Source organism: Meleagris gallopavo, chromosome 2, assembly GCF_000146605.3.
Source record: "Meleagris gallopavo isolate NT-WF06-2002-E0010 breed Aviagen turkey brand Nicholas breeding stock chromosome 2, Turkey_5.1, whole genome shotgun sequence".
NCBI classification, from domain to species: Eukaryota; Metazoa; Chordata; class Aves; order Galliformes; family Phasianidae; genus Meleagris; species Meleagris gallopavo.
In genome coordinates, this window is record NC_015012.2 from 102,859,091 (window position 1) to 102,884,325 (window position 25,235).

A 25,235-nucleotide genomic window follows, 5' to 3' on the forward strand; every position below is an offset into this window, starting at 1 on the left:
GATGCACTTGTCTCTGAGCTGGGCACTGTAACAGATCACAGCAATGGCTCTGGCCGCAAGCAGAGCTCCTGAAGTGGCAGTTCCTTCCAGTTCATGCTCCGGCTTCTGAGTCTGCCCTTCCTGGCAACAGATTGCACTGAGCCTTACAATTTTAACACTTGTTGCTTAGCACTAAATCCAAAGTATCCCCAGCACTTGGCATTGGGGGTTAGAGGCAGAAAATGTCCCAGAGTTAAACTGTGACCCACAGTTGCAATCCACTGCGGTGGATGAGTCTGGAGAACCTTGTGGATCAGATTTGATGTACTCCTGGCTGAGATTCAAGTGGGAGGAAAAAACGTAGAGATTTGGCCTGTAAAAGTTTTGTCCATTTGCCCCAGCAGAGAACTTGGCTTGCTCTACACCTTGTGTGCTATGGGCCTGGGAAAGCTGTTCAAGCACAGATAAATCTCAGCTAATGACTGTAATGGAGCAGAAGCTCTTTTTCTCCTCTTTTTCTAACACTTGATCCATTAAGACCCCTATTAGAGGCTTGAGGAAATGTTTCCTGCATATGGAAAACCTGATTTCTCCCTGAAAAGCAGAAAAAAAGATCCTTGAAAATTATCCAAGCAAATATATGGAGAAAGAAAGTCAGGATGAAGTAGCCATAGGCTAAACCTGCTGTGGAAGAACAACCTTTTATAGGTTCAATCCAAATATACTTTATCTAAATAACAGTCAAGCTCCAGCCCTTGAGAAAATTCTCATTTCCTTCAGCAGAACAAGGATTTGATACGTGTGGGTCTCACCCAAAGACTGTTGAAGTCACCAGACATCTTTACATGGGAAGAACTTTTTTACTTCTTTCCACTTCAGAATGTTGTCCAGATGATGTGCTGCCTTCCCAGTGACCCCCAGCATGCTCACCCCCCACTCTCCCCACAAGTTTTCCATTTTTTCTCACTCTTCCTGGTTTGATTGTACAAAGACAGATGTATCCACAATATGTTACAGCTGCTCTTATTGCTGAGTGTTTTTTGTAGGCTCCTGCCTAGTAGAGAGGTATCGCTTTTTTACAATGCTCTTCTGCTTTTTGAATCCTAGGTGTAGCTGAGGTGATAGTCCTTGTTGGGGGTCGTCAGATGATTGGCATGAACCAACGTGCTTTAACAGCGGTCACTTGCTTAAATCCTCAAAACAACAAGTGGTACCCTTTGGCCAGCCTGCCCTTCTATGATCGGGAGTTCTTCAGCGTGGTCAGCGCTGGAGACAACATTTATCTTTCAGGTGAGCAGCAAATATCTGGGGCTGGGAGAAAAGCTTCCTCCTTAGAACAGACAGAACAAGCAAAGAAGGATATGTTGTTCCTGGGGGATAAAATGAAAAAAGACAAGTGAGAGAGGGGCTGGGGAAAGGGGATTTCCATGCTTTTATCATTCTCCATTTCTCTGCCACGCCGCTGTTCTCTCGAAGCAGTCAATAGCAATATTTTGCTGTTGCAACGTCAAGAAAATAGGCCTGACAACCATCAGGCATGCAAAGAGGTTCCACTGCCATAGTAACACAATTTAAAATATTGGCTGTAGTTGAGTCTAAATGGTGGGTTATGGAATTTGAGACAGACAGGCTGAACTGCTGAATATGTGACCTACACTTACAGTATTTGCTTACAGGGGCATTCATTTCTTGTACTTGTTGTTGAAACCTCTCTTTTGACAGTAGTCACTAGCCCTATAATCTTCTTAGTTTCAATGAAACTGAGACCACGCTCCTTAAAAGGCTTTAACTCCCAAAGTAGCTGTCTGCTCTGTGCCTGTAGCATTGCAGTGTCTGGTTATTTGCAGTCTTGTGGTACCTCTGCTTGGCTGGAGGGCGAAAAGCAATTGCTAGCAGGCTACAGCTTGCTCTGATGGCAGCAGTGCGGAGGTTTGGGGATGAAGGAAGGAGCCTGGGCAGGGAGGTGCAGGTATGTGGGATCTGAAGACAGAGATGCATCAGGCAGTACCAGTAAGAGGTTACAGCTGTTGCCTTTCCCTTCTGGTGTAACCTCACTACATTTTCTGCAGTAAATTGCTGCCTGTGGTGTTAAATTCCATTAATACTGCATAGCGGCCCTAAGGACTGATTGGAAATTATTTGTTTGACGTTTTCTGCCCATGCTCTTTTTTGGTGCCAGAGCTAAAGCCTTCTATGGAGGCTTTTGACTTGTAGTTATTCTTAGCTGGAGCACTTTCCAACATGTAAAGATATTTTAGATTGTGCCTTACCTGCTGGCAAAAGCCATCAAGTCCTGAATTCAAAGCTCATTTCAGCTCTTTCCCTTGAATTTGGATAAATGAGTTGGTGGTATTCAATGGATAAAATAGGAGAGCTGGAAGTCCTGCATGGCTGGAAACGCAGCACAGCATCAATGGATATTTTGCTTTGCTCAAAGTTACAAGACATAGGAAAAAGGGAAGGAAAACCAATAGAAATGGGAATGAATTCCTGCAAGCTGAAAGTACTGGACTCCACAGTGCTGCATATTATAAGTTTTGAGAGTGAAATAGCAAGGAAAAAGCCTGCGTTTGTCATTAAACCACAGAACTGAGGGACTTGTTTCTTTCCCTGGCTCCACCACAGACTCCTAGTGTGGTCTCAGACAAATCATTTTGCCTGCTTGTTCTCCAAAATGGGAATAGTGAGGCATGAAATAAGTAGCTCCATTGGGAGCTACTGTAAGAAATATAAAAATTGCCAATATACATATGCAGAAAGCCAACCGTATCCTGGACTGCATCAAAAGAAGTGTGTGAAGCCCCACCTACAGTGCCGTGTTCAGCACAGGAAGGACATGGAGCTGTTGGAGTGGGGCCAGAGGAGGTCCATAAGGATGTTCAGAGGACTGGAGCACCTCTGATATGGAGATAGGTTGAGAGAGTTGGGGTTGCTCAGCCTGGAGAAGAGAAGGCTCTACAGATATATCGTGGCATTCCAGTGCCTAAGGGGCCTACAGAAAAGACAGGGAGAAGCTCTTTATCAGGAAACGCAGTGAAAGAGTTAGGGATAATGGCTTTCAACTAAAAGAGAGGAGAGTTAGATTAGAGATAAGGAAGAAACTCTTCACTATGTGGGTGATGAGGCCTTGGCACAGGCTGCCCAGAGAAGCTGTGGATGCCCCATCCCCAGAGGCCTTCAAGGGCAGGTTGGGTGGGAGCTGGTGGGTGGCTGCTCTGCCCAGGGCAGAGAGTTGGAACTAAAAGGTCTTTAAAGTTCCTTTCAACTCAAACCATTCTATAATCCTGTGATTTCACTTGAGCATCTTAAACTGATTTGAAGGAACAGTACAGCTGGTTCTTCTGTTTATCAGCAAATGAAAATAAATAAGAATTTTGTCCTTGAAAATCAGGCATTAAGCCTACAGAGCAAGCACTGAATCTGTTCTGCTCGTGTTATGTTGCTTTGATCCAGTATGAAGCACTTAGATTTCATTCTGGACTGTGTCTTGGATCCCAGATAGGCTGTGTCTCATAACACCTTCTTGCAAGTGTTGCAGTAACTTAATAAACTGGAAGTTATTTATGAACATTGGAAAGGGTCTATCCCCTTACGTACTTGTCCCTTGAAGTCTGACATCTTGATTTCTTCATGTCATCTAATGAAAAAAAAAAAAAAAGCCTTTGGGACGCATGAATAAATGACACAGATATGCATCATCGGAACAGATGCTCGGTATTGAGGGTGATTTATTTTAATTAGTCAAATGTCATTTGAAGAGTTTTTACTTTGTAACTGGCTTTGATTGCTGTGTGCCAAGCTGCTCCCGTTCCAGGAGCTCATGTACTTCTCCCCTTTTTCTTCCCCTCACCCACACGTTGGTGCCAGGCGGCATGGAGTCGGGTGTCACACTGGCTGACGTCTGGTGTTACATGTCCTTGCTCGATAACTGGAACCTCGTGTCCCGAATGACAGTCCCCAGGTGTCGACATAACAGTCTGGTGTACGACGGGAAGATTTATACCATCGGAGGGGTCGGCGTGGCAGGCAACGTTGACCATGTGGAAAGGTAAAAAAGGAAGATAAGTGGCGGTTTGCTGGCGCTTTGACTTCTTGCTGTGCTAGAGGATGCTTTTTCCTTTTAAAGGACATGTCGAATGTGTCGTATGCGTTAAAATAAGCTTTCATAACTGCTAAGAAAGGAGGAAAATATGCAGGATTAGATTTCTTTTAAAGCTTCAGTGGAAACCATTGTTTCAAAACCAAAGACGAGAGCTGCCAGATTGTTTGTTGGTTTGCTCAGGGGAGGGAAGGGAGGAATTAAGCTTCTTTGGACACTTCACACAGTGAACTCGACAGACTAATAAATGTCCTCTGAATTTGGTACTGATGGAAGTCTTAGCAGACCTCAAAAATCCTTCTTCTTCTTCTTCTTTCTTTTTTTTTTTTTAATTAAGAAAAGCAACAGCAAAGTAAATTTCACATCTGCACCCTCCTGGTAATGCATTTCAGCTCTGACCTGGCTGGAAGGAAGGCCTTGCCTTTCGTGCTCTTGGCCTGGAGCTGGGACCTACTAAGCTTAGAGTAAAAGAAGCAATAAATGGAAACAGGTTTGAATTCCTGGCTGAGAGAGGCTGGATAAAGATGGTACAGAATGGAGGCTTCTCTTTCAAGAAGAATTCAGATATTTCCTACTCTCACTTGAAACTTAAAAAAAGGAAGGAACAGAAGCACAAAAGAATGATTTACAAAGTGGAGTTCCAAAACTAATATCATGTCAAACACAACACTCAATAAAAGCATAATAACTACTGTGCATATCAATGTTCTCATTAAAAAATAGAAGCCACTGAATACTGAAGTGTAGTTTAAGAATATTCCACTCCAAAAAGATCCATACATCCCTAGCCTTACTCAGATACCTAAAAGTGCACTGTTACAATAGATGGGTGATAACATTTTGTGAAAGGTTTTTCTCTTACTGAATCTGGCAGCCAAAAATATGAGCTTTCTGTTTTTCAGTCAGTTTTAAGTGCTGCATTTGAATACTTCTTCAGCAATATTTTGAGGCAGGCAGTTCCTGGTACAAGTTGCCTTAACAGAGAATCTGAAAAGGGCTATGCAAAAAAAAAGAGATTTTGCAAAATAGTAGAATAAAAGGTGCTCTCTATGTATTACTTCTGTGTTTGGAGGTTGCAACATTTATATTCCATTTATGCAGAGGCTGAGGTTTTGTGTTTGGATATTTTTTTAGCATGTATTACAAATGCTGGATACCAAAGCCTATCCAGAAAGAAGCTTTGTCATGTTTCAGTGTCAAGCACTCAGGAAACTAGGAAATGTCCAAAAGTTTCCTTCTTTATATCTGTTTTTTGGTACAATCGTATGATTACTTTTTTTTTTTTTTTTTTTTGCCAAAGGATTTCTGCATAGTTCAGTGCTTGGCAGAGGCCAGTTTGTGGAATTATTGAAGGCTACAGAAGGAAGACATCTCTGTAAGACACTGGCTGCAGGTCTGGAAATTGTAGAGGATGAGGCAAGCAGACAGAGAGCAGATGGTACCTGTCTTATGCATGGCCAGGAAGGTCTATCTGGTGCTGAGTGATCAACGTTCACATATGCCCTTAGTTTTGTGTTTCTCAGTCTTCACTGTTCCAACAGTGTTTTATCAAGGAGAGAAGGATGTGACAAAATAACCACTGGAAAGGATGTGTGCTGAGGGACAAGGTCTGCAGGTAACATTCCCTCCCAGTGCAAGGCATGGGCAGCTGACTTTGGTGATGCTCTCAGCAAGCCAGAGAAATGCAGGCAGCAAGGAATGAATAATAAATAACAAATAATAGCAGTAAATGTAACACGTGAGTGTTGCTTCACTCTTTACTCTGAGTTTAAGATGGGCACTGCCTTTGGGACTTGCTTTGAAGAAAATCTCACTGTTTCATGCAGTATTTTTTTTTATTTCTGAAGGCATTTGTCTTGTAATGTAAGTTGGGAAATCTTTAGCTAAGAGAAGTGTTGTCTTGAATGTGGGAAGAATCAAGCTCAGGAGAGATAAACAGTCTTCCATTCCATCTCTTGATACAGCCCAACATCTAAATAATGCTACCGCAGAGAGATGTCTTGATAAATGTCCTTCATTAAAGTCTTCCTTTTCATTTTTCCCAGTCTCATTTCTTTCTCTGCTCTAATTCTCATGGCCTCACTTTAGCAAATCATTCATAGTGTTGGCCAGCTGAATACACCCCAGATGGAGCAAAGTTGCCCCTTCTCTTTCCATATTGCCGCTGTCACCCAAGCTCTTTACACAAATGACATTGCACTCAGTGTGAGCAGCCCTGCTAGCTTGCACTTGTAACCACCCCACCAAGAGACTTTTATGTAGGAAAGTAGTAGATTTTCTCCCTATCATTTCAGTGCACACTGTCTCTACCACAATAAGGATGTCTTGTCATGGGGATTTGCTAAGCCTGTGGTTATAATTAATCTGCTATTGTCTATAAAGTGACTTGTGAAATGCAGCCATGGAAAAAGTACAACATGGCCTCTTTTGGGTTATGCCAAGAAATGAGAGAGCTTTTTGGATGTTTCCTTTCTTATTCTTTGTACGACAGTGGGGAATTACAGAAGCAAACAAGCCATTGCTGAAGCTGTGTGTTTTGAAAAGGATGTTTCAGGGGTCTGTTGTAGAAATGCAGGTGAGAAAAAGATAACCTTCATAGCTGTACTGAGCAAACTCATGCCTTTTCAGACAAAAGCAGTCCCCTTTTGGACCAGACAGCCAATTTTTTTGAGCGTTCAGTAATTGAAGAATGGGAATCACTGTATTCATCTTTGCCAGCAGTGACGCCATCTGAACTTGGGGTTGATACTTTCAAAAAACAAACAAAGCATTGAAATACAGAACGTCCTCACTGTAATTGCTCAGTTGTCTGTTGTTGTATGCTCAGTTCATGCTCACCTCTTGTCTTTGCCCTCTCTTTTTTCCTCCCAGTGAGAGCCACAAGAAGCTGGCCTTCTCCCTCATATTTCTGTGTGGGCTGAATATTCCTCTTTGACTGTTGTGCTGGGGTTTTGGATGGGACACTGAGATTTTTGAGTAGTCCAACATGGAGCCAGGAGTTGAACTTAATGATCCTAATGGGTCCCTTCCAGCATAGGATATTCTGTGTTCCTGTTCCATCACTCTGGAGGGGAACCTCTCTGTCATTCCAGCAGGTCTTACAAAAGCACTATATTAAAATAACAATAAAGTGACATGATCACACTTAAGCTCCAAGTTACGTGATCCAAAAACTACATTTACCTTTGCAGGTTTTGTTCCTCAGTGTTGAATTTCAAGGCTGCACCCTCCTTTTAATTGTTTTTCATCCCAAATGGGGCATCATCATCCTGTTATCCACCCCAGTAGAGCTATGGGGATTTAGCCAGGCCTGGTGAATAATACAGTCCTGCACTGTGCCACCAGTGAGAAGAGCAACACACTGGACATCCTCTGGGCCATCTATGCCTCCTTTCATGCGCATACATCTTATGTTTACCAGCAACATTTTGCTTTCTTCTTACTCCTCCAGCTGAAGTGTGATGTACCCAGCTCAGGCCAGATTTCAGTGTGTTTTCAGTGGCATTGTGGAGGGCACATTCCTGGTTCACAGTGACTTACCCTGACTTCACCAGTTAGCAGCCCATGCAGATGGAGTCTGTGGAGTTTCTTGCTACAGCATTGGTCTCTGAAGATGGCAAAAATATTTTCTCCCAGTTTTCTTCTTGTTCTCCACCTGTTTTATTTTCTGGGAATTTTTGGAATATTTCATCCTAAATGGTTAAAATATTACAAGGATACTTTTATTCCACTTCATATGTAAAACTATAAATGCCATTACCTGATTGCACTGAACACATCTACTGCACCGTTAGAAAGCATTAAAGCAAGTAGGGACCATCGAACTCCTAATGATTTATGGCATCAGCTCCTGAGCTCTTCTGTCTGTACTCTCACTTGCGTCGTTGATGCTGAAGGGTGTAGCCTCAACAAAGAATGCTGGTGCCACTTAAATCAGTGTCTTCCCATCAACTTCAACATAGTTACGATTTTTTACCCTTTATCGATCCGTAAAGAGGCAGTGAAGTTCTATATTACAGGACTATCATAAACAGACAGGTAGGAATCTTCTATTACTCATCTTAAAACAATATGCACCTGCCAGACTGGCTATGTTAAAAGCCCATTCTTGTGAATATACATGGGTATACATTCAGGGAGAGTTATGTTTTTGGAACGGCTCTTTAGGAAAATAACGGTGTGACCGCAGTTCTCAATCAAGCCCCTGTGGCAAATTTCTGTGTGACAGGGAGCGAGTCATTAGGTATTAGGCTAGAGAGTATTACACTTTCTGTCTCTTTCTGAGATATGACTTGAGTTGGGAGGCGGAGAAATGAAGTGGATCCACGAAGTAGGATTTTAGATAATGGATGGGCCTTGTAATATATGCAATTTGAGAGGCAAGAAGACTGCTTATCTGACAAGACAATGTATGTGACTAAAAGTGTGGAAATGTGGGTGCTTTGTGGTTATCTGTTTGAAGGACAGAAGAAGATGAATCCCCTTGACCTGACAGCACTTTTACAATAGGGTTGTCTAAAACTGGGAGATTACTTCAGCTGGCAGTGTATACTTGGAAGACAGTCTAAAAAATTCAATGTAAAAAATAAGCCTTATGAGCTTTATAAACTGCTTCAGAACCCACTGTTTTATTGATGTCTTAAGAAAATTAAATATATAGCCTTGTGCAAGAATAGTTTCTTAAGCTCCTCAGAACAGTCAAAAGAGTATAAAAAAGGCAAAAAATAGTAAACCATTAGTACAGTTTTAAACAACATGTGAATCATCTGAAGAGCAGATCAATATGACACTGCACAGCTTCATTTTGAATAGCAGCTTTCCTGCAAACAGAATTAAATAATGTATAAGAAACTGGAGAGAGCGTGTCTGTAAGCTACTGACCATGGTGGAAGGATTTTATAAGGAATAAATGAAGATACTGCTTAACCTAGGAGAGAAATTAAGAGACTCTTGGGGGAAAAGGTACTATTTTCAGATACTAAAGAGATCAGAAGTCAACTAAGCAAGGAAGTGTGTGGATTGAAGTGAAGGGCTTTTCTGCTGTTAGTATCAAGGTCACAGGGGAAGAAGAAGAAGAGAGGAGGTGCTAAACCAAAGGAGTGAAGCAAACAGAGGATCCAAGCCTGAAACTCTGAGCTTGGAGATTTTGGAAAAGTAGCAAGGTTATTTCTGAGTGTGTTTTCCTCACACCTGGGCTGCATTTTTTGCTGGGTTCAGATCATTTGCCGTATTGAGGGTATATAAATAAAACATAAAGCAGAACACAGCGCCTGCACAAGGGTCAAGTGAGAGAACACTGTCCATAGCATGCAGGGACTGCAAAACCAGGAGTCCATAACATGAAGGGAAACGTCCTTGAAGTTTCAAGTTCAGCAAATTGGATGGGCTTTGTAGGCCCTTAGCCAAGGACAGGAATGGACACATTGAGACTACAGGGAGCATTGGAGGAGAAGGAAGAAAAACTTTGGCATGGCTCAAAGCCAGCTCACATTAAGTCTCCATTTATGTCTTCAAACAGGGAATCAAATGCAAAGCTTGACTAATGGAAAGAGATCAAAGTGATTATTTTTTAAATCAGTTCCCTCCCTGCTGGCCCTTGAGCAGCATTCAAGGAGCCAAAGAGCCTCACCAGCCCCAGTGACGGCAACACTGGAGGCGGAACAGAGAATGAAAGGGGCAGAGGGCAGAGAGGCAAAGTGTTTGAAGTTGTTTCCAGTTCTTACAAAGGTTGTGAATATTTTTGAACTTTATTTATTTTTAAGCCAATTTAGTTAATCCAATGCTAATCCCTGTGTAAACACATTGAGAGTTGATTTGAAAGATAGAAAGCTGCCTTGTGGTGGAAGACTTAAAGAGCTTGCACTACTTAGTTTGTCCTATAGAAGGTGAAGAGGTGACTTTATTATCTTCTGCAACTCCATACATGAAAGAGAGAGTTTTGATAGCAGACATTTTTATAATCTAACAGAAAAAAAAGTGGGTGGGAGCTGAAGCAAAACAGGCTAGAAATCAAGTCTGCAGTTTTGCCAGGAGGTCATGAACTAGAGAAATCCAGTGGATGGAAGGTTTCGGTGAGAAGACTGAAATCCAATATCAGGAAGCCGTGAAGGCATTTCCTTCTCTTTTTCAACAGCAGGAGTAAGTTTGGCACTTAAGGGGATTGTTTCATTGAGCAGCCTGTGTAAAACCCAGGTTCGGTGGTGGTGTTGGCTGGATGAGAATCATCTTCCACCTGCTTTACGGTTCACTGACTTCTGAAACCAAAGGGCACTCAAGATGAGCATTGTGTTAAGATGTCCCACTTGCACCTGTGTCCCATGGACTTGCAGCCTTTGGCTTTCAGCAGATGAATTGAAACCAGTCAATTGGTTTCCCAGTGGCTGTTGAAAGAGAGCAGAAGACAGAAAGATGAATTCTGTCACTGTAGAGTGTTACCAGTGAAAGTGGGTGAAAAATGGGATGTAGGAGGCCTGAGGTCCCCATAATGAGAAGGAACTGTTGTTTTTGCAGTTAGAATCTTTTGTCAGTATTGCTGTAGACATGAGCCTCAACCACATCCAACCTCCAGCAAATTTGAAGGATATGTATTCGTTTGTCTGAAAATGTATTGGAATGGTCAGAAAATCATTAACAGTAATGTGCCTGTCTTGAAAACAGTGGTTCTGCCAAATTTCTAACTAATTTAATCAATTTCTTAACCAGTTTTAATACATAACAGCACAACAAAAAAAAAATTTTTTTAATTACCAAACCGAAAATACTGCAGTAGATGAGTTGACAAAGTGTAACCAAAAATCAGTGTATGAAACTCTTCATACAGTGTGACATTCTGCCAGTTTTGCTTTGGGCAAATGCAAGAGATGCAGCACACAGTGCTTTCCCTGGAAGAGCTGCTTGTATAGTCAAACATGCATCAGTAGTCTCTGTTTTGGTACCAAACTTTATAAATCAGCCCAATATGGGTTTGTCTTCTTGAACGTTCCCAGCACCATGTTCTTTAATCTCATTATTTTTCTGCCCTTTGATCACTTTGTTGTAGATGAATTTAATTTCTCAGTAACTAATTCAGAGCATTGTAAAATGCAGTTCTCCACGCTCATTATAAGGGACTTTACCCTTTTTTTTTCAGTTAAAGTTTGCCTCCCTCTTGCTTTCCTTCATTTATGAGTATGTTAATTACTTTCAGCGATATTACTTGGAAACTCATTAATGCATTTTCATTAAGAACATTAGCTTGTGCTATTTCCACCAGTTACATCCCTTTTGCCACTCGTACTTTCCCCAACTTTGGACAGTGAGGATTTGAGAGACATGTTACAAAGGGAGAATTCCCCTGTCACTAAATCATTTTCTAGAGATGGATTCGTGGCCGTGGATTCATTTAATGTTTTCATATTGCATTTTTCCAATACTAAAAACAAAAGCCCTAAATGGGTGATGAGGGCTTCTGTTTTTGCAGTACGCAATTTAGAGTAATCACTACTCAGGAAAGTCCTAGTTGACTGAGTGTGCCATTACATGGAAATATTGAAGCCTAAGAATCACATTATTTTCCACTGTCTCCAAGACTCATTTTAGAGCAGCTATTTGGATCCCTGCCACATTAAGAAAAAAAATTGACGTCTGTACTTGTGACATTGTCTAAAATGAATCTTTATCCATGGATTATTAACTGTGTATCCCTTATGGTCAATGGCTTAATTAAATCAGATAATGATGACCTTAAAACTAATTTAGCACTTTCATACAGACTCTTTCTGTTTGCTTCATGTCAATTATAGACACGCTGGTAAAATCTTATCCTAGCATTAAGATTTGCAGCATCCTGCAATGAAGCACATGGTTTGCACAATGGAAATTAAATGGAGGCAACTCACTCTGGCACAAAATGTGCCCCGCTGGTCAGTTAACTGGAGCAAAAAGAGCTATCGTGTCACATTGTAGTGCAGGTGAGATCCGTTCCATGAGCTAAACAGCTGAAGTATATTAACAGTTGCCTGCCTGCGGTTGCTATTGGATATCACTGCACTGATTTGCAAGAATAATCTCATTGTACAGTCATTAATAGAAATTAATTAGTGGAAGACATCTTAACAAAGATGTCCTGAGTCTCTTTAGCTTGGACTAAAATGAGATTTGAGAGGCATGAACGGAAAATAGAACTAGCTTTCTCTGTGCTTTTATCAGTGTTTTAAGAGCTCAGAAAAGGCATTAATTACACTATTTACCAAGTCGTTGAATTTGTATGATGTTAAAAAATACATTTCCACCTCTGCTTTTCTTCAGCTTGTCAAGCTGCATTTCTGTTTTATTCCAGCCTGCTTTCTCTGCCTGTCTATCCTGCCTTCAACTGACACTGCATCACTGCAGCTCACTCTGATGTTGTTGTAGGTACGATACCATCACCAACCAGTGGGAGACCATCGCTCCTCTGCCCAAAGCTGTGCACTCAGCTGCTGCTACTGTCTGTGGTGGGAAGATCTATGTCTTTGGTGGGGTGAACGAAGCCGGCCGAGCTGCAGGGGTCTTGCAGTCCTACATCCCTCAGACTAATTCATGGAGTTTTATAGAGTCTCCAATGATCGGTAAGGGAATCATGTTGTCAGAGTAAACCCATATTATGACAGAAATCTCTGTGCTTCAGGTATTTTAATGCCTTTGCAGAAAGCAAATGGGTTGTGGGGAGGGAGATGTGTTTGTAGCAGATTGGCAGGAATGCATGCATTTTATACCAAAGAGGCAATTATCTGGATCTTCAGTGAAGGCAATTGTCACTCATTAATACAGCTAGTTATCAGCTAGAAGTGATGAGTTCAGAGTAGAGGAGAAAGGAAAGCAGTTATTAGGTATGGACAACTAGTAATTTTAGACCCAAAAAACTGTGAAGTGCAGTGAAACTTTATCCTAGCATCGTGTGTTGCTCCATGCTTTAAAAAGCACTGCTCAGTTACTGAATTATTACTCATGTGCTTGTTAAAATTCTTCCTGTCCTGTAGCAAGAGATGGTCATTCTTAACTGGGATATAGCAGTGGTGTCGAAAAGCATAGAGGCTCCAGAGTCTGAATTCTCCAAGACATGTAGATTATTAAAACTGTGCTTATTAGTATGTGATGCCCTAGAGCTCTCTGAACATTTTACAGGATAGAGCCAGATACTCTACGTTACAAAAAAGGGCAAGATGAGAGGCCAAATTTTCCACTACACCAGCCAACTTCAGATGTACAAATTTCCAAAATGATAGTAGTGCTTAAAAGATTGCAGTTTATTTGCTTTCTGTGCCAACTTGCACCCTAAGAGCTGAGGCTGCTTTTGGAAGCAAGGTTTAGCATTCAGGCTCACAAGGACATTCCTGCAGGTAACAGCCACCAGGAGCACATGCTCTGTGCTGGATGGATGGCTATAGGCAGCTTTCCAACTGGATGTGCTCAAACACCCAAAGAAGCAGCACTTATGCAGTCATTGCAGAGAAGCTACTTGGAGGTGGCTGCTTTTGTGTCCCAAACCTCTTAGTCATGCTGAAACATCATAGAAGCATTAAGGTTGGGAAAGACTTCTAAGATCATCTTAGAACCATTGACCTACCATCAATATTGCCCACTAAGCCATGTCCATAAATACCACGTCAACCCTTTCCTTAACACCTCCAGGGATGGTGACTCCACCACCTCCCTGGGCAGCCTGTTCCAACACCGACCATTCTTTCTGAGAAGAAATTCTTCCTACTATCCAATTCAAACCTCCCCTGATGCAACTTGAGGCCATTCCCTCTTGTCCTATCATCATGACATAACAAGTCATGGTCTGAGTGTTCAGCCTGGTAGACATTCAGGCCACCTAGGCACATTCAGAAAGCTAAAACAAGCTTGTTACTATTATTATGACTCTGTTCTCAGTGTTTCCTAGTAAAAGAAATCACAAGGCATTGGTGTGGCCACAGCTGGAGCCTCCCCCGCGAAGGCAGCGCTGCTTTCCAGCTCCCTTGCTGCTGTTTGTGTCCAGCCTAACATAACATGACATGCATATGATGCAGCATGAAGCGCCCAGCGGGAGGGCGTTAACCGGCAAAAGTCGTGTTTCTGTAATACAGCAGTGCAAACAAACCTATTTCCTGGCTTTTTCCATCACAAAGCTACAGCTGCCACTGTTCATTTAATCTACTGACTGACAGTATGAGGTTTTCCAGTTCTCAGAGCGTACTGCAAAAATGAATGCATTATGCAAAGAAGCGTTCCTTTTTCTTACCAAGATAGTACAAGTGCCAGCCACAGAGCTAAGCAATCATTCCCTGGACTCATTATACTGTCTAGCAGGCATCAACACCACACGTGCTTGGAAAAATCATCCAAACCATCCAGAGGTGGGTTTGTCACCAGTTGATATAGTGGATGCGTATTATCATTTCCTAACAAAAATACACAAAAGTGAAGTTAAAAGACAATGCTTCTGTTTTCTTGGTGTAAATAAAGTTAATTAGTTAAGTTGAAGGCTTAAAATGTGTGATGAAATGTGGAGTTGCTGTGTGTCTCTGTTGGGAAATGTGTAATGCCAGATTATTTGCAAATAAAGTAAAATGTGGGAGAAGTGGAGACCCAGTGGAAAATATCCAGAAAAGTGAGCTGATATGATTCTTCTTCTCTAAAAATGCTTTGGGAATATTGGAATACATTTTTATTCCACCAGCAAGAAGCAGAGTATCACCTGTGCTTGCAGAGTATTCCCAAAGAGCTGAATGATACTCCAAGATACTCCATGTGCAGTGCAGGCAACCTTTACTTGAAAGAAAGAGGGAGTAGGAGGCTTGGAGTACTTTTTACAAAATGGAGATGAGGTGAACTGTGATAGGAAGATTGCTGGTGTGCTCACGAGAGCCTCAAAGCCTTTTTGTGCATGTTTGTGAATTCTTAAGGTGTCCCCCTGGGCTAAATAACCTGAGACATCTGACAGTGAGTTGTGTGGTTTAAGATCACTCCAGAGATCAGTGAAACCTCTTTGACTTCGAATGGTTTAGCAGGTTATTTAAAAACACCTCAAGCATGCTCAAATATGCAACAGTAGATGCAGGTGTTGAAAGTACCTGAGGTCTCTGGAGATCTTTAGGCTGGTGTTACCTGCTCAAATCACTGTGGTATTTTGCAAATGTCAGTGAGCTGAATGCAGTATGGCATGTGATTGAACCCAACACCCAAGGCAGTGCTGGCATCAACCGTGGCAAGAGAAAGGGTCAGTTTAGGATAATATTAATAGAGGTGAAGCAGGCTGGATACTGAAATCTTGTCTGTTCAGAGGTATGGAGTGGGGACCGGTAGGCTCATCTACTCAGCTCAGCCCCTGACCTCTTCTGCCTGTCTTTCTCCTATGAATAAGCATTGAATCCAGCCCCAGTTTCCATTTGTTTGTAGCCTACACATGCCATGAGCTGGCATGAGGTTGCTCCACTTCTGTTCTCCCCATCTTTGGAGGCAGCAGATGTTCCTTCAGAAACACAACCCACAACTCAATGTTACTCAGATAGTGGAGCATCCCAGGTCTTGCCCACTGCACTTTTCTGGTAAACCACCGTGCACACCTCTTCTTGCATTTGGAGCTGTTAGAAGTTTGTTGCCGTTGAGCCAAAGTCCTACAACAGTAAGTGAAGCCAGGCTACGTCTTTGTAGTGCCTGCCCTTCTGCACCTAGACCATTAGCTGACTCTGCTAAAAATACATTTCTCACCCAGCTTCCTCAGTTTGGTCCTATTTAAGAAGATAGCTGTAGGCATGCTGAAGCCAGTGATTGTAAGTAAACCTAATTACCTCGTCACTGCATCTTAGTTCACGCTGTGTCTTCGTATCAAGGCACTAAAATACACCTTTGCTGATACTCTGAGCAGTCTGTATCTGTACCGGTGTAATTACAAGTTTTGATTAGTGCTTCTGAATTTTTTTGAAAACATTGTTTCTTCATTGACAGTACTAAATTTTAAAAACTACGGGAACACACAGGACAAAGATCTATGAGCATTTCTAATCCAGTTGTCCAGTTCTTCACCATACTATTCACTATCCAACTGAAATGGGACAACACAGAGCTAAGAATGCAAGAAATATATGGAAAATGGTGTTAGCAGCATCTGCACATTTCTATTGCTCTGTTTGATGTCTTAAGTTTTGTTAAAATACATAATCAATCATTCCCATGTTCCTCCCCAGAGGTAGGCCCACCAGGCCCTCCCCTGGAGCACGCTTGCCCAGCAGGGCATTCCTGAGCCTGCTGTCTCCTGTGTCCTCAATCCAGAGAGTGCAGACATCCCTACCCCACAATGACAGCCCCATGCCAGAAGGGCTGATGACATCCAAGACCTTGCTGCTATATCTGCACCTCAGCCTCCCAAGCTGTGTGGAGGATCAGACCGCAGTCTCTCAGCTGCTGAGGCACACGGTCTTATCCACAGCTGTGCCATTCTTGAGCTTGTCTGCATAGTGTTCAGGGATGGGAAGAGATACTTCCTACTAAAAGCAGATTTAGCTTCTGTTAACAAGTCTCCTTTCTCCAGTGTGCTTCACCATGTGAACTACCTGCAGCCTCCTGTGCCTGCAGGGACACCTCTGGTTGGAGCTGTGTCCGGACTGGTGGCACATTGGTTTCTTCCTCCTGCTAAAAACATTTTGCTGGTTAGGTTTCATAGCCTGTTTCTAGATGGAGCATTGTTTTCATGCCGCTTTTGTCTCTGACGGTGTGCTTTACTGGAAGGCAACAAAAGATCTTTAAGCAATCATGGATGGGAAAGCAGAACTATGGTAATTGACCACATAACGTACCAAGAGATCTGAAAGCCACAGAACACATCACAGACAGCATGCTGTTGTTACGAATTGAGCGCACTGGCAGGTTAAATTATAAACCCCATGTGAAGTGCACCTACAGCTCAAGGATTGTCTTTGAGTGCATACCCCTTCCTGCAACGACCCGTCTCGAGAAGAATAGAAATACTTACCTATTTTCCTACAGCAGCAGCAGAAGAGAATGATGTTATGATATTATCCACTTGGAGAGAAGAGTATCTTTTATCTATTATTTCCTTTACATTTACTCTGCCTTTTAATCTCAAGAATGCTTGCTGTCTTGGACAAATCTCATTTAAGCTTTTCCAGCCTGAAGTAGATTGCCGTGTCTGACAGCCCCAGCATTTGAATTTTGGAGGGGAAAGGAGGTTGTATCTCCAAAGCCTCAGTTCCCATATTCCCAGTCCTCTGGCTCATAGGACCTGACGTGACACCCAAAAGCGTTGACCAAAAACATGCTTTTGCTAAATTAGGGTCCCCCAGCACCTTGCATTACTACAAGGTTACAGACCATCAGTGAATGGTCTGTAAAGCTGGAGCCTCCTGGGTGCTTTCACAAGGTTACCAAGCCCTGGAAAGGACAACAAAGGAAGGGTGGTGAGGTGAAGTAAGGTTGCAGACTGAAGGTGGGCATCCACGCTTAGGTGGTAGTTTCCAAGCTCCTCGTATCTGTTTAAACTTGTGGCCTCCATGATAACAAAAGAGAAGTAAAACTGTTTTCTCTCTACTCATGCCTAGAGGGGTGTCTCTTGTGTCTTTCTGCCATATCTACATCAGGATCAGGACACTGTGGATTTCTCCCTTCTTGAAAGAAGCAGCAGAGCTGTCCCTTTGTCTCAGTCACTTTATACCAATTTATGAAATTGCAGCTAAAGCCAAAAGTACTAAAAAGACAACAGATAGACAGTGTCTTGAAAAATTGATGAGAATCAGGCATGTTTGCCTCTCAAAAGAAGAAAGAAAAAGCATATCAGTCTGCTTATTAGAAAAGAAAAAAAAAGAAAAGTCACTATAAAAATAACCAAGGGGGTTTCCCTCTTTTACTTTGACAAAAAGGAACGTGCAGTCAGTGATTCAGTCTCCTGAGAAGTCGCTGTTTCTGCCTTGAGGGAGCCCCAAATAATTTCCCTGTGAGATTTGGGAGTTGAGTTCTGAGCTCTTTTTTTTTTTATGTGATAGTTTTATTCTCCTGCAAAATAGTGCTGGTGGGAGGGGGGAAAAAACAGCCAGGAGAATGTGATAATTAAATATGGAGAACTTCTGATGAGTGTCTTAGCTGGAAAAAATGTCACATATGCAAGTCTGATTTGGAAAGGGATGCAAGACGGGTTGTTAGGACAGATAAGTCTTTCTGATGAATTACAGTGGCTTAGTGGCACCAAGAAGAAACTGAATATTCCTTGTTCTATTTTCTGGATGAATTAGTTTCTTCCCATCTGTTCCCAAGGATCAGTGACATTTTCCTAATGCATCTGTGTTTTTTGACATATGCCTGTAGATACTGAGAGTAATAGGAGCCCAGCTTACCCCATAACGTGTTTTGTCTGTGCTGCCAGGTGCTGCAGGCCCACACCTCCCCCGAAACCAAAACCAGACAACACCACAGCCAAGCTGGAACAGAAGAATTCCACAAAACCATTATGTTATTTCCCTTCCAGTTTAGTAAATTCAACTCCCAGTTAAGGAAATAACCACTCTTCTGGACATGTCCAGCAAGTTTTACTTAACTCTGGTCAAATTAAATCTCTTGTCAAATATTTAATGGAATCAGATGGTTATAAAAGTACCTCAGGGTTACAATGCCTGCCAGGCAAGGGGTAAGAAAATGCCAAAAGTAAAGCCACCAGGGTTGATTTGAGCCCACTCCTTTCGTTGTTTGTAAAACAACATCAGCAGTCAGAGGATCCCAGACCTGGGAGGAACACTCAGAACCCTTGGATGCTATGTGGAGGCTGTTAGCAGTGAAGTAAAAGCACTGTAAGGATGGGGCTCTCCTCTCCAGTGTGTTGTCCTGCATCCTTGACCAGCAGCATGACATTCAGGCTGATTCCCCACTGGTGATGCAAGAGGGTTGCCCTTTACTGAGCATACACCTATCTGCATATTTTGGAGACGCTTTATATAACTACTTACAGAGAATTTGTATAGGAAGAGCAAAGGATGTGTCTCCTAACACTCGGACAACCATCCAGGAAATGCCTGCTCTGAAGGGCTGCATTTTTAGAGAACTAATTGTGAGACATATTTTCACTCAAATGAAGCAATGTACTCCCATCTTTTGTTCCCAGACACTGCTGATTGGTTTCACTGAAATGCTGATGAAAAAAAACTGTATCGCATTAAGACAGACACCATCATGAGAAATTTCAGCCCAACTGGCTCATGGTTAATAACGTGCATATGGCGTGATAGCAGCATACGGGACAAGTCAACTCATTAAATTACAAGGATTTTATTTGATAAATTATGCTTAGTTCTACCAGTTTTTGTAATAATGCTTCCGCTAACACCAAAGTTTTAAAGCATCCTTGGAAATTCTGATTGAGCTTAGGATAAGGCACTTCCTTAATTTCACAACTCAGCTTTGCACGGTTCATTGCTAATGTACAGGACTGTTTGGAGATACTTCTCACATCTAAAGAGGGAAATGCAGGTGAATTTATGAGACAGATGAAGGGGAGAAAAAGTCGGGTCTCAGAAGATCTTCTGGATTGTGTGGGTGACCTTCCCATGAGCTAAAGTAGAATACAAAGGAGAATCAACTCTTGAATATTATTAAGTGGGACTCTGCACTGTGGGATTCTTCTGTACTTAGCTACTTAGGAAGCATCTGGGTTAAAATTTGCAGCAATTCAGAATTCTGAAACAACTTGACATCTTAATTTCATATGTAAGAGTGGTGCTTTCACAGTGATTCCGTTAGGCTTTGCGAGAGGATAATTGTACTTTCCCAGTTTAGAGGGAAGTGTGTACTGGGGAATGAAGGACTGATGAACTTTAAAAGTGCCTTTGAGAACTTTGAGAGAGAAGAACAAAAGCAGGAAAGATTTCCTCATTTTTCTTTCCCTAGCCTTGGAGGTTTAGAGAAACGTGACTTATCTATAAATAAGGGGAATGTATAAATAAAAAACAGTCTCCAAACCTGAGCCTAAAACTGATCTCAGTGTTGCTTTCCATTGACAGATAACAAATATGCTCCTGCAGTCACTCTCAATGGGTTCATCTTTATTCTTGGAGGAGCTTATGCACGAGCAACCACCATCTATGACCCAGAGAAAGGCAATATTAAAGCAGGTCCCAACATGAACCACTCCAGGCAGTTCTGCAGGTGAGAAAAACCCTTCAAATCGAATTACCAGTGCCTTAGTATTTTCTGCTGCTAAATAAACTAATGCTGCCTAATAGTGAGGGGGAAGGGGGAAAGGTGAGTACCGTCTGTGGATTTTCCTCTTCCTCGTGTTTAGGGACGCAGCATTTTCCAAAGTGCTCTTCCAGCACCCTGTTATGGTTCTTGCATCTCCTCGTATTCAGGCACCATGGATCAAGGGAGGGAAATGCCTTGGGCTTCTGTAGCAGACCACAGTCACCGTGATTTGCTCCGTTTGCCATGCGTAACCGGAGGACGATCAGTACACGCTATATTAGACTGCCATCATGTGGGATTGGTTGTTTGCTAACTAGCCAACAGAGACCTGAAAGGAAAGAATACTGAATAAGCACCACACACTGATACTAATTATTATTTATTATGTATCTTTGATTGCTTTTCGGGCTCACTGCTCTGATCCCAGACACAGGTTTAACAAACTTCCCAAACTGGCATATGAAAATAAAACTTGGCACCCATCACAGACACTGGCAGGACTTAAAGGCCTTTTCAAAAGTATTATGTTACCATTACAGAGAGCAGAGGCTGGCAGCTCTCAGGCAGTGCTTAACACCAGCCCCTCACAGAGCAGTTACCGGCCGAGCTATCCATGTCATGCTGGCAGCCATCACGTGCTTGGCAAGGCCTTGGTATTTATTTCCATGGCAGCAGCATCTCAAGGCATTGAGCAAAGCTATAGTTGGAGGGATTGTGTCCCCTCCTTGGGCGTGGACATGGGGCAGCTGCAGGGCCCCACTCCTTAATGCAGGGGCTTTTCTAACACCTGTCCTACAGCTGGAAAACACCTCTTTGGTTCAATCTTCTGCTTTAGTGTCCGTTTTCTTCAGAGACTGAAAACCATAAATAAAAGATAGAGTATAGCTAATATCACCACCACCACAGTTCAGAACCATAGTCACAAGATTTTGGGATTATAGCCCTAGACAGCAAAATGTAACATGAGGGACCTTTGTGCATTTGTTCCATTGCTGTATCTTACCAGAGAGAGGGATGCACTGCTCTTTGAACATCTCTGTTCTGTAAAACATAACAAATATCTGTTAATTAGGCATCTGTTTGTAACACACCACAAGAGTAATTGCTTAACTGCGGGTGATTCCAGCCAGGGAACGTGAGCTGAGCATCTCACATGCCCACTTCCAAAGATTTCTAACATGAAGGGATGCTTTGTCTGCACCCAGCAGAAAGCAAACCTCATGATTGACCAAGAAGGGTTAACCAGTGACTGTTAGCTGCTGTTTCAGTGCCACGATGGTGTTCCCAACAGACTGGCTTGGCTTAAGCAGAAGATGGCACCCATCAATAAAAAGTAACTGCAACATTTTTAAATATCTTCTTTTTGTTCCAAAGCCTAAAGCAACTGTCAACATGGTGGACCAGAAACCTACATTTACAGTGGAATAGTCACCATTGACAGAAATAGTTCAGTGCATGCATCCTGAATGGCAAAAAAAAGCATCATTTCTGAAATTATGAAATGCAAAAGGAGACACGAAAGCTGCGACAAAAACAAACTAAATCAATATACATGGAAATAGGGGAAATGGGAGCTTAGCAGTAACAAATACAAAAAGTTTAGGTTAGAAACAGGCTGCTGCTAAAAGCAGCTGAGGGAACCAGTGTGGTACCAAGGGCCAAGAGGAGAAAAAGCAAAGCCCTTTAAATGTGTCAGTCAGTCCTAAATACATAGTTCGCTCCAAAAGTAATGCCTCCTATTTATCTCCACGTGGAAATTGCAACAAATACAAAGAGCATTCTAATACTATTTGATAGAGCAAATTGTCAGCTACCAAACGCTATTTTTCTACACAGTCACCACCATTAGCTGTGCATTTTTACAAGCGATGAACAAGAGTCTGAATGCCACAAACATAAAAATCAGCACCAATGTTCCACAGCTGTTGTGATTGTTTTGTTGCTAGGAAAATGTTGCCCACACAGTCCATCTTTGATCAGCCCAAACATACAGAAGTCAGAAAGAACCAAATCCAGATTATACAGTGGGTGTGGTAGAGCAATCCAGCCAAGACTGGCAATGTGGCAATGTGTTCCCCGGTCTTCAAACTGCTACAGGATCTGGCATTATCATGTTGTAAGAGAAAGATTGTCTTCTTCTTTGGTCTGACTCTGGAAGTTCCAATCTTTAGCTTAGTCAGTGTCGCGATGTAACAGTCAGAGTTGATGGTTTGTCTGGGTTCCAGGAAATCCAGAAAGATCACTCCTTTCATATCCCAGAAGACAGTGCACATCACTTTACCTGCTGAGAGCTGCATCTAGACCTTTTCTTTGGTGAGGAATTCATGCTGCTCAACCAAGGACTGCTGTTTCGACTCCAGCTCATGGTGTTGACACCACATCTCATGACTGGCAATGAAATGTTCAGGAAATTGTCATCTTCACCCCTCATATTGGGTCAGTAGTCCTAACAAACTTTCATACAGTGTTCTTTCTGTTCCTGTGTAAGCATTCAAGGGACCCACCTGGCACAGTCTTTGCAATATTCCAACATTGCCACGATCATTTCCAATGCACTGAGGTCAACATTCTGTTTTGTACACAGTATCCTGATCATAATCTACCAATTTACATGGATGAACTGATTAAGACACTCTTCATTTCATGGTGTTACAGCTGTGCATGGCTGTCCTGAACGTGGCTAATCTTTTGTGTTGCTGTCACCACTGCTGAAATGCACCACCCACCACCTCTCTGTGCTACGCTGACTGTTTGGTCTTCTTAACTGTTCAACAAGTGGGTGCCATTTTGTCCACATGGAGGAATTCAGTGACACAGCTTTGCTTCATACACACTTCCATGTCAGGCACCATTCTGTCCGACTGCCTCTCTGCTGCCATCTGTCACAAGGCAACAAAATGTAACGGGATATTGGTGGGAAGGTTCGGCCTCTACTGCCATACCACCAGGATCCACCTCTGATGTCTTGGGCCAACATTATGAAATAGGAGGCATTACTTTCGGAGCCGCCCTCCTAGATGAGACTGCTGAAGTAGCGAAGTGTCAAACTGAGTGATCTGACGGATATTTTGTGCTTGCATTTGGACAGAAGGAGGCAGCTTTGGTTCCATCATATACTCTGAATGGACCAACAGTGAAAAAGGTCAGATATTAAGTAGTCACAGCAGGCAAGCTGGTCGCGGTTCAACCAGGCACCTTTACAGACTTAGCAGAGAAGCTGTTTGAACCACCGTTGTTGATTTGTAATAGCTCTTACAGTTCAGGGGGATTCAGGTGGATCAGGGCACTGCCAAAGCATTTCCCATATTTTGAAAAAGGTGAAAGGCAGATTTTTGGCGTGGCAGTTAATTTTGCAAAGAATCAGCAACAGGCTAAGTGGTCTCTCATTTAGCCTGATGTTGGTCCTTTGCAGAATAACAGAGAGGTTAATTTGGGATTTCTTCAGCAGATAACTAGATAGTAATAATTAAATGAACAGCAATCAATGTGTTTTCCTGGAAAACAGGACTTTGTCAAGCAAGCCTTCTGTCTTTCAGTTTTGGGGTGGGAGTTGGGTTCTTTGTTTTGTTTTTTAATAAAACACGCCTGGCTGCTCAAGACAACTGTGGAGCTATAATATACTGCGATTTCTCCCAGGTATTTGGCTGGTATTACATGGAATTAACAAGGCACACATTAGAGAGATTAAATCTGCTTCACTGACAGATCTCAAAATGTAGTTGTTAATGAGAAGATATCATTGAGAAAGGCCATCAGCAACAAGCATTAAATCTTCTTCAGTGCTAGGTAATATTTCTACCAGCGATCCAGGTAATAGAAAAACTCCCCTGGTAAGGTTGCAGGTGGTGTAACATTTGGTGGGGTTACAAATATTACAGAATGAGCAATATCTGCATGTCCCAGTTAGGCAGTCTCAAGCTAGCAGCGGTGTTGTAAATGCAAAGCAATGCATTTAAGAAGCAGTCGCAGCTGCACCTACCCAAAATCCCTTTAGAAAGCCACGGAGGAGGACATAGCAGAGGCTGCTAAGAGCTGCACAATGTGAGCTCTCACTGCAATGCTGTGGATAAAAGTCAGTGTGGTACTGGATGTAGCATATGAGCTGTAACAGAGGAATGAGAACAAGTTGGGAAGAGGAAGCAGTGCTGTATTGCAAACCATAGAGGCTGGAAGGGACCTCTGGAGAACATGTAGTCCCTGGAGCAGGTTGCACAGGAAAGCATCCAAATGGGTTTGAATTGCTCCAAAGAAGGAGATTCCACCACCTCTCTGGGCAGCCTGTATCAGACCTCTGCCACCGTCACAGTAAAGATCTTCCTCTTGTTCATATAGTGTCCTGTGTTGCAATCTCTTCCCATTGCCCCTTCTGTCACTGGGCACCACCAAAAAGAGCCTGGCCCCATCTGCTTGATTGCCATCCATTAGATATTTATAAGCATTGCTAAAATCCTCTCTCAGCTTTTTCCTTCACACAAAATATATGAATTTTTATATGAATTTTAAGGAACTTATAAAAGAAAAGCTGAGAGGTGACTCAATCACTGGGAGCAAGTGGAAGAGGTTTCGGTCTCACTGATGAAGGCACAGAGGGTTACAAGGGCCAGAAAGCGACATTATGCATCTGAGCCTTCCAGCAAGGCACTACACTACCAGCAATCAGGCAGCGAGCCGCCGGGGCCGAGCACACCACCACGGTGTTTGTATGAGAAGATAAGATGTGCTCCCAACAGAGAGGCTGCCTGGGGAAAAGTCTGTGGCCTTATACACAAACTGAGAATGACTGCGCGCTGAGGTCCCTCCAGACCTCAGTCTCTGAGTCTACAAATTCCTCATTCCTCTCATTAGAAGGGATCACAAAAACACGGTTTAAAAGCAGCAACATAAACAACTTAAAAATTAACCGTGTGCTATCGATCTCCTCTCAACAGGAATCGCACACGACCAAATTTGCTGGGAAAATCTTGACCGTATC

The 25,235-nt window shown here is 42.5% G+C and overlaps 1 protein-coding gene across 4 annotated transcripts in view; it reads left to right on the forward strand.

The window, feature by feature from the left end:
• The window catches only part of KLHL29 (kelch like family member 29), a 331,742-nt gene that overhangs the window by 298,374 nt on the left and 8,133 nt on the right, over positions 1 to 25,235 (forward strand). For 3 of the 4 annotated variants that reach the window (XM_031552616.1, XM_010707983.3, XM_019613318.2), the window contains 4 exons: positions 1,087 to 1,269; positions 3,847 to 4,027; positions 12,470 to 12,663; positions 20,083 to 20,227. In XM_031552616.1, the coding sequence (XP_031408476.1) occupies positions 1,087 to 1,269; positions 3,847 to 4,027; positions 12,470 to 12,663; positions 20,083 to 20,227 (703 nt within the window). The remainder of the gene's footprint in view (positions 1 to 1,086; positions 1,270 to 3,846; positions 4,028 to 12,469; positions 12,664 to 20,082; positions 20,228 to 25,235) is intronic. The other variant, XM_019613317.2, reaches the window with a different exon arrangement.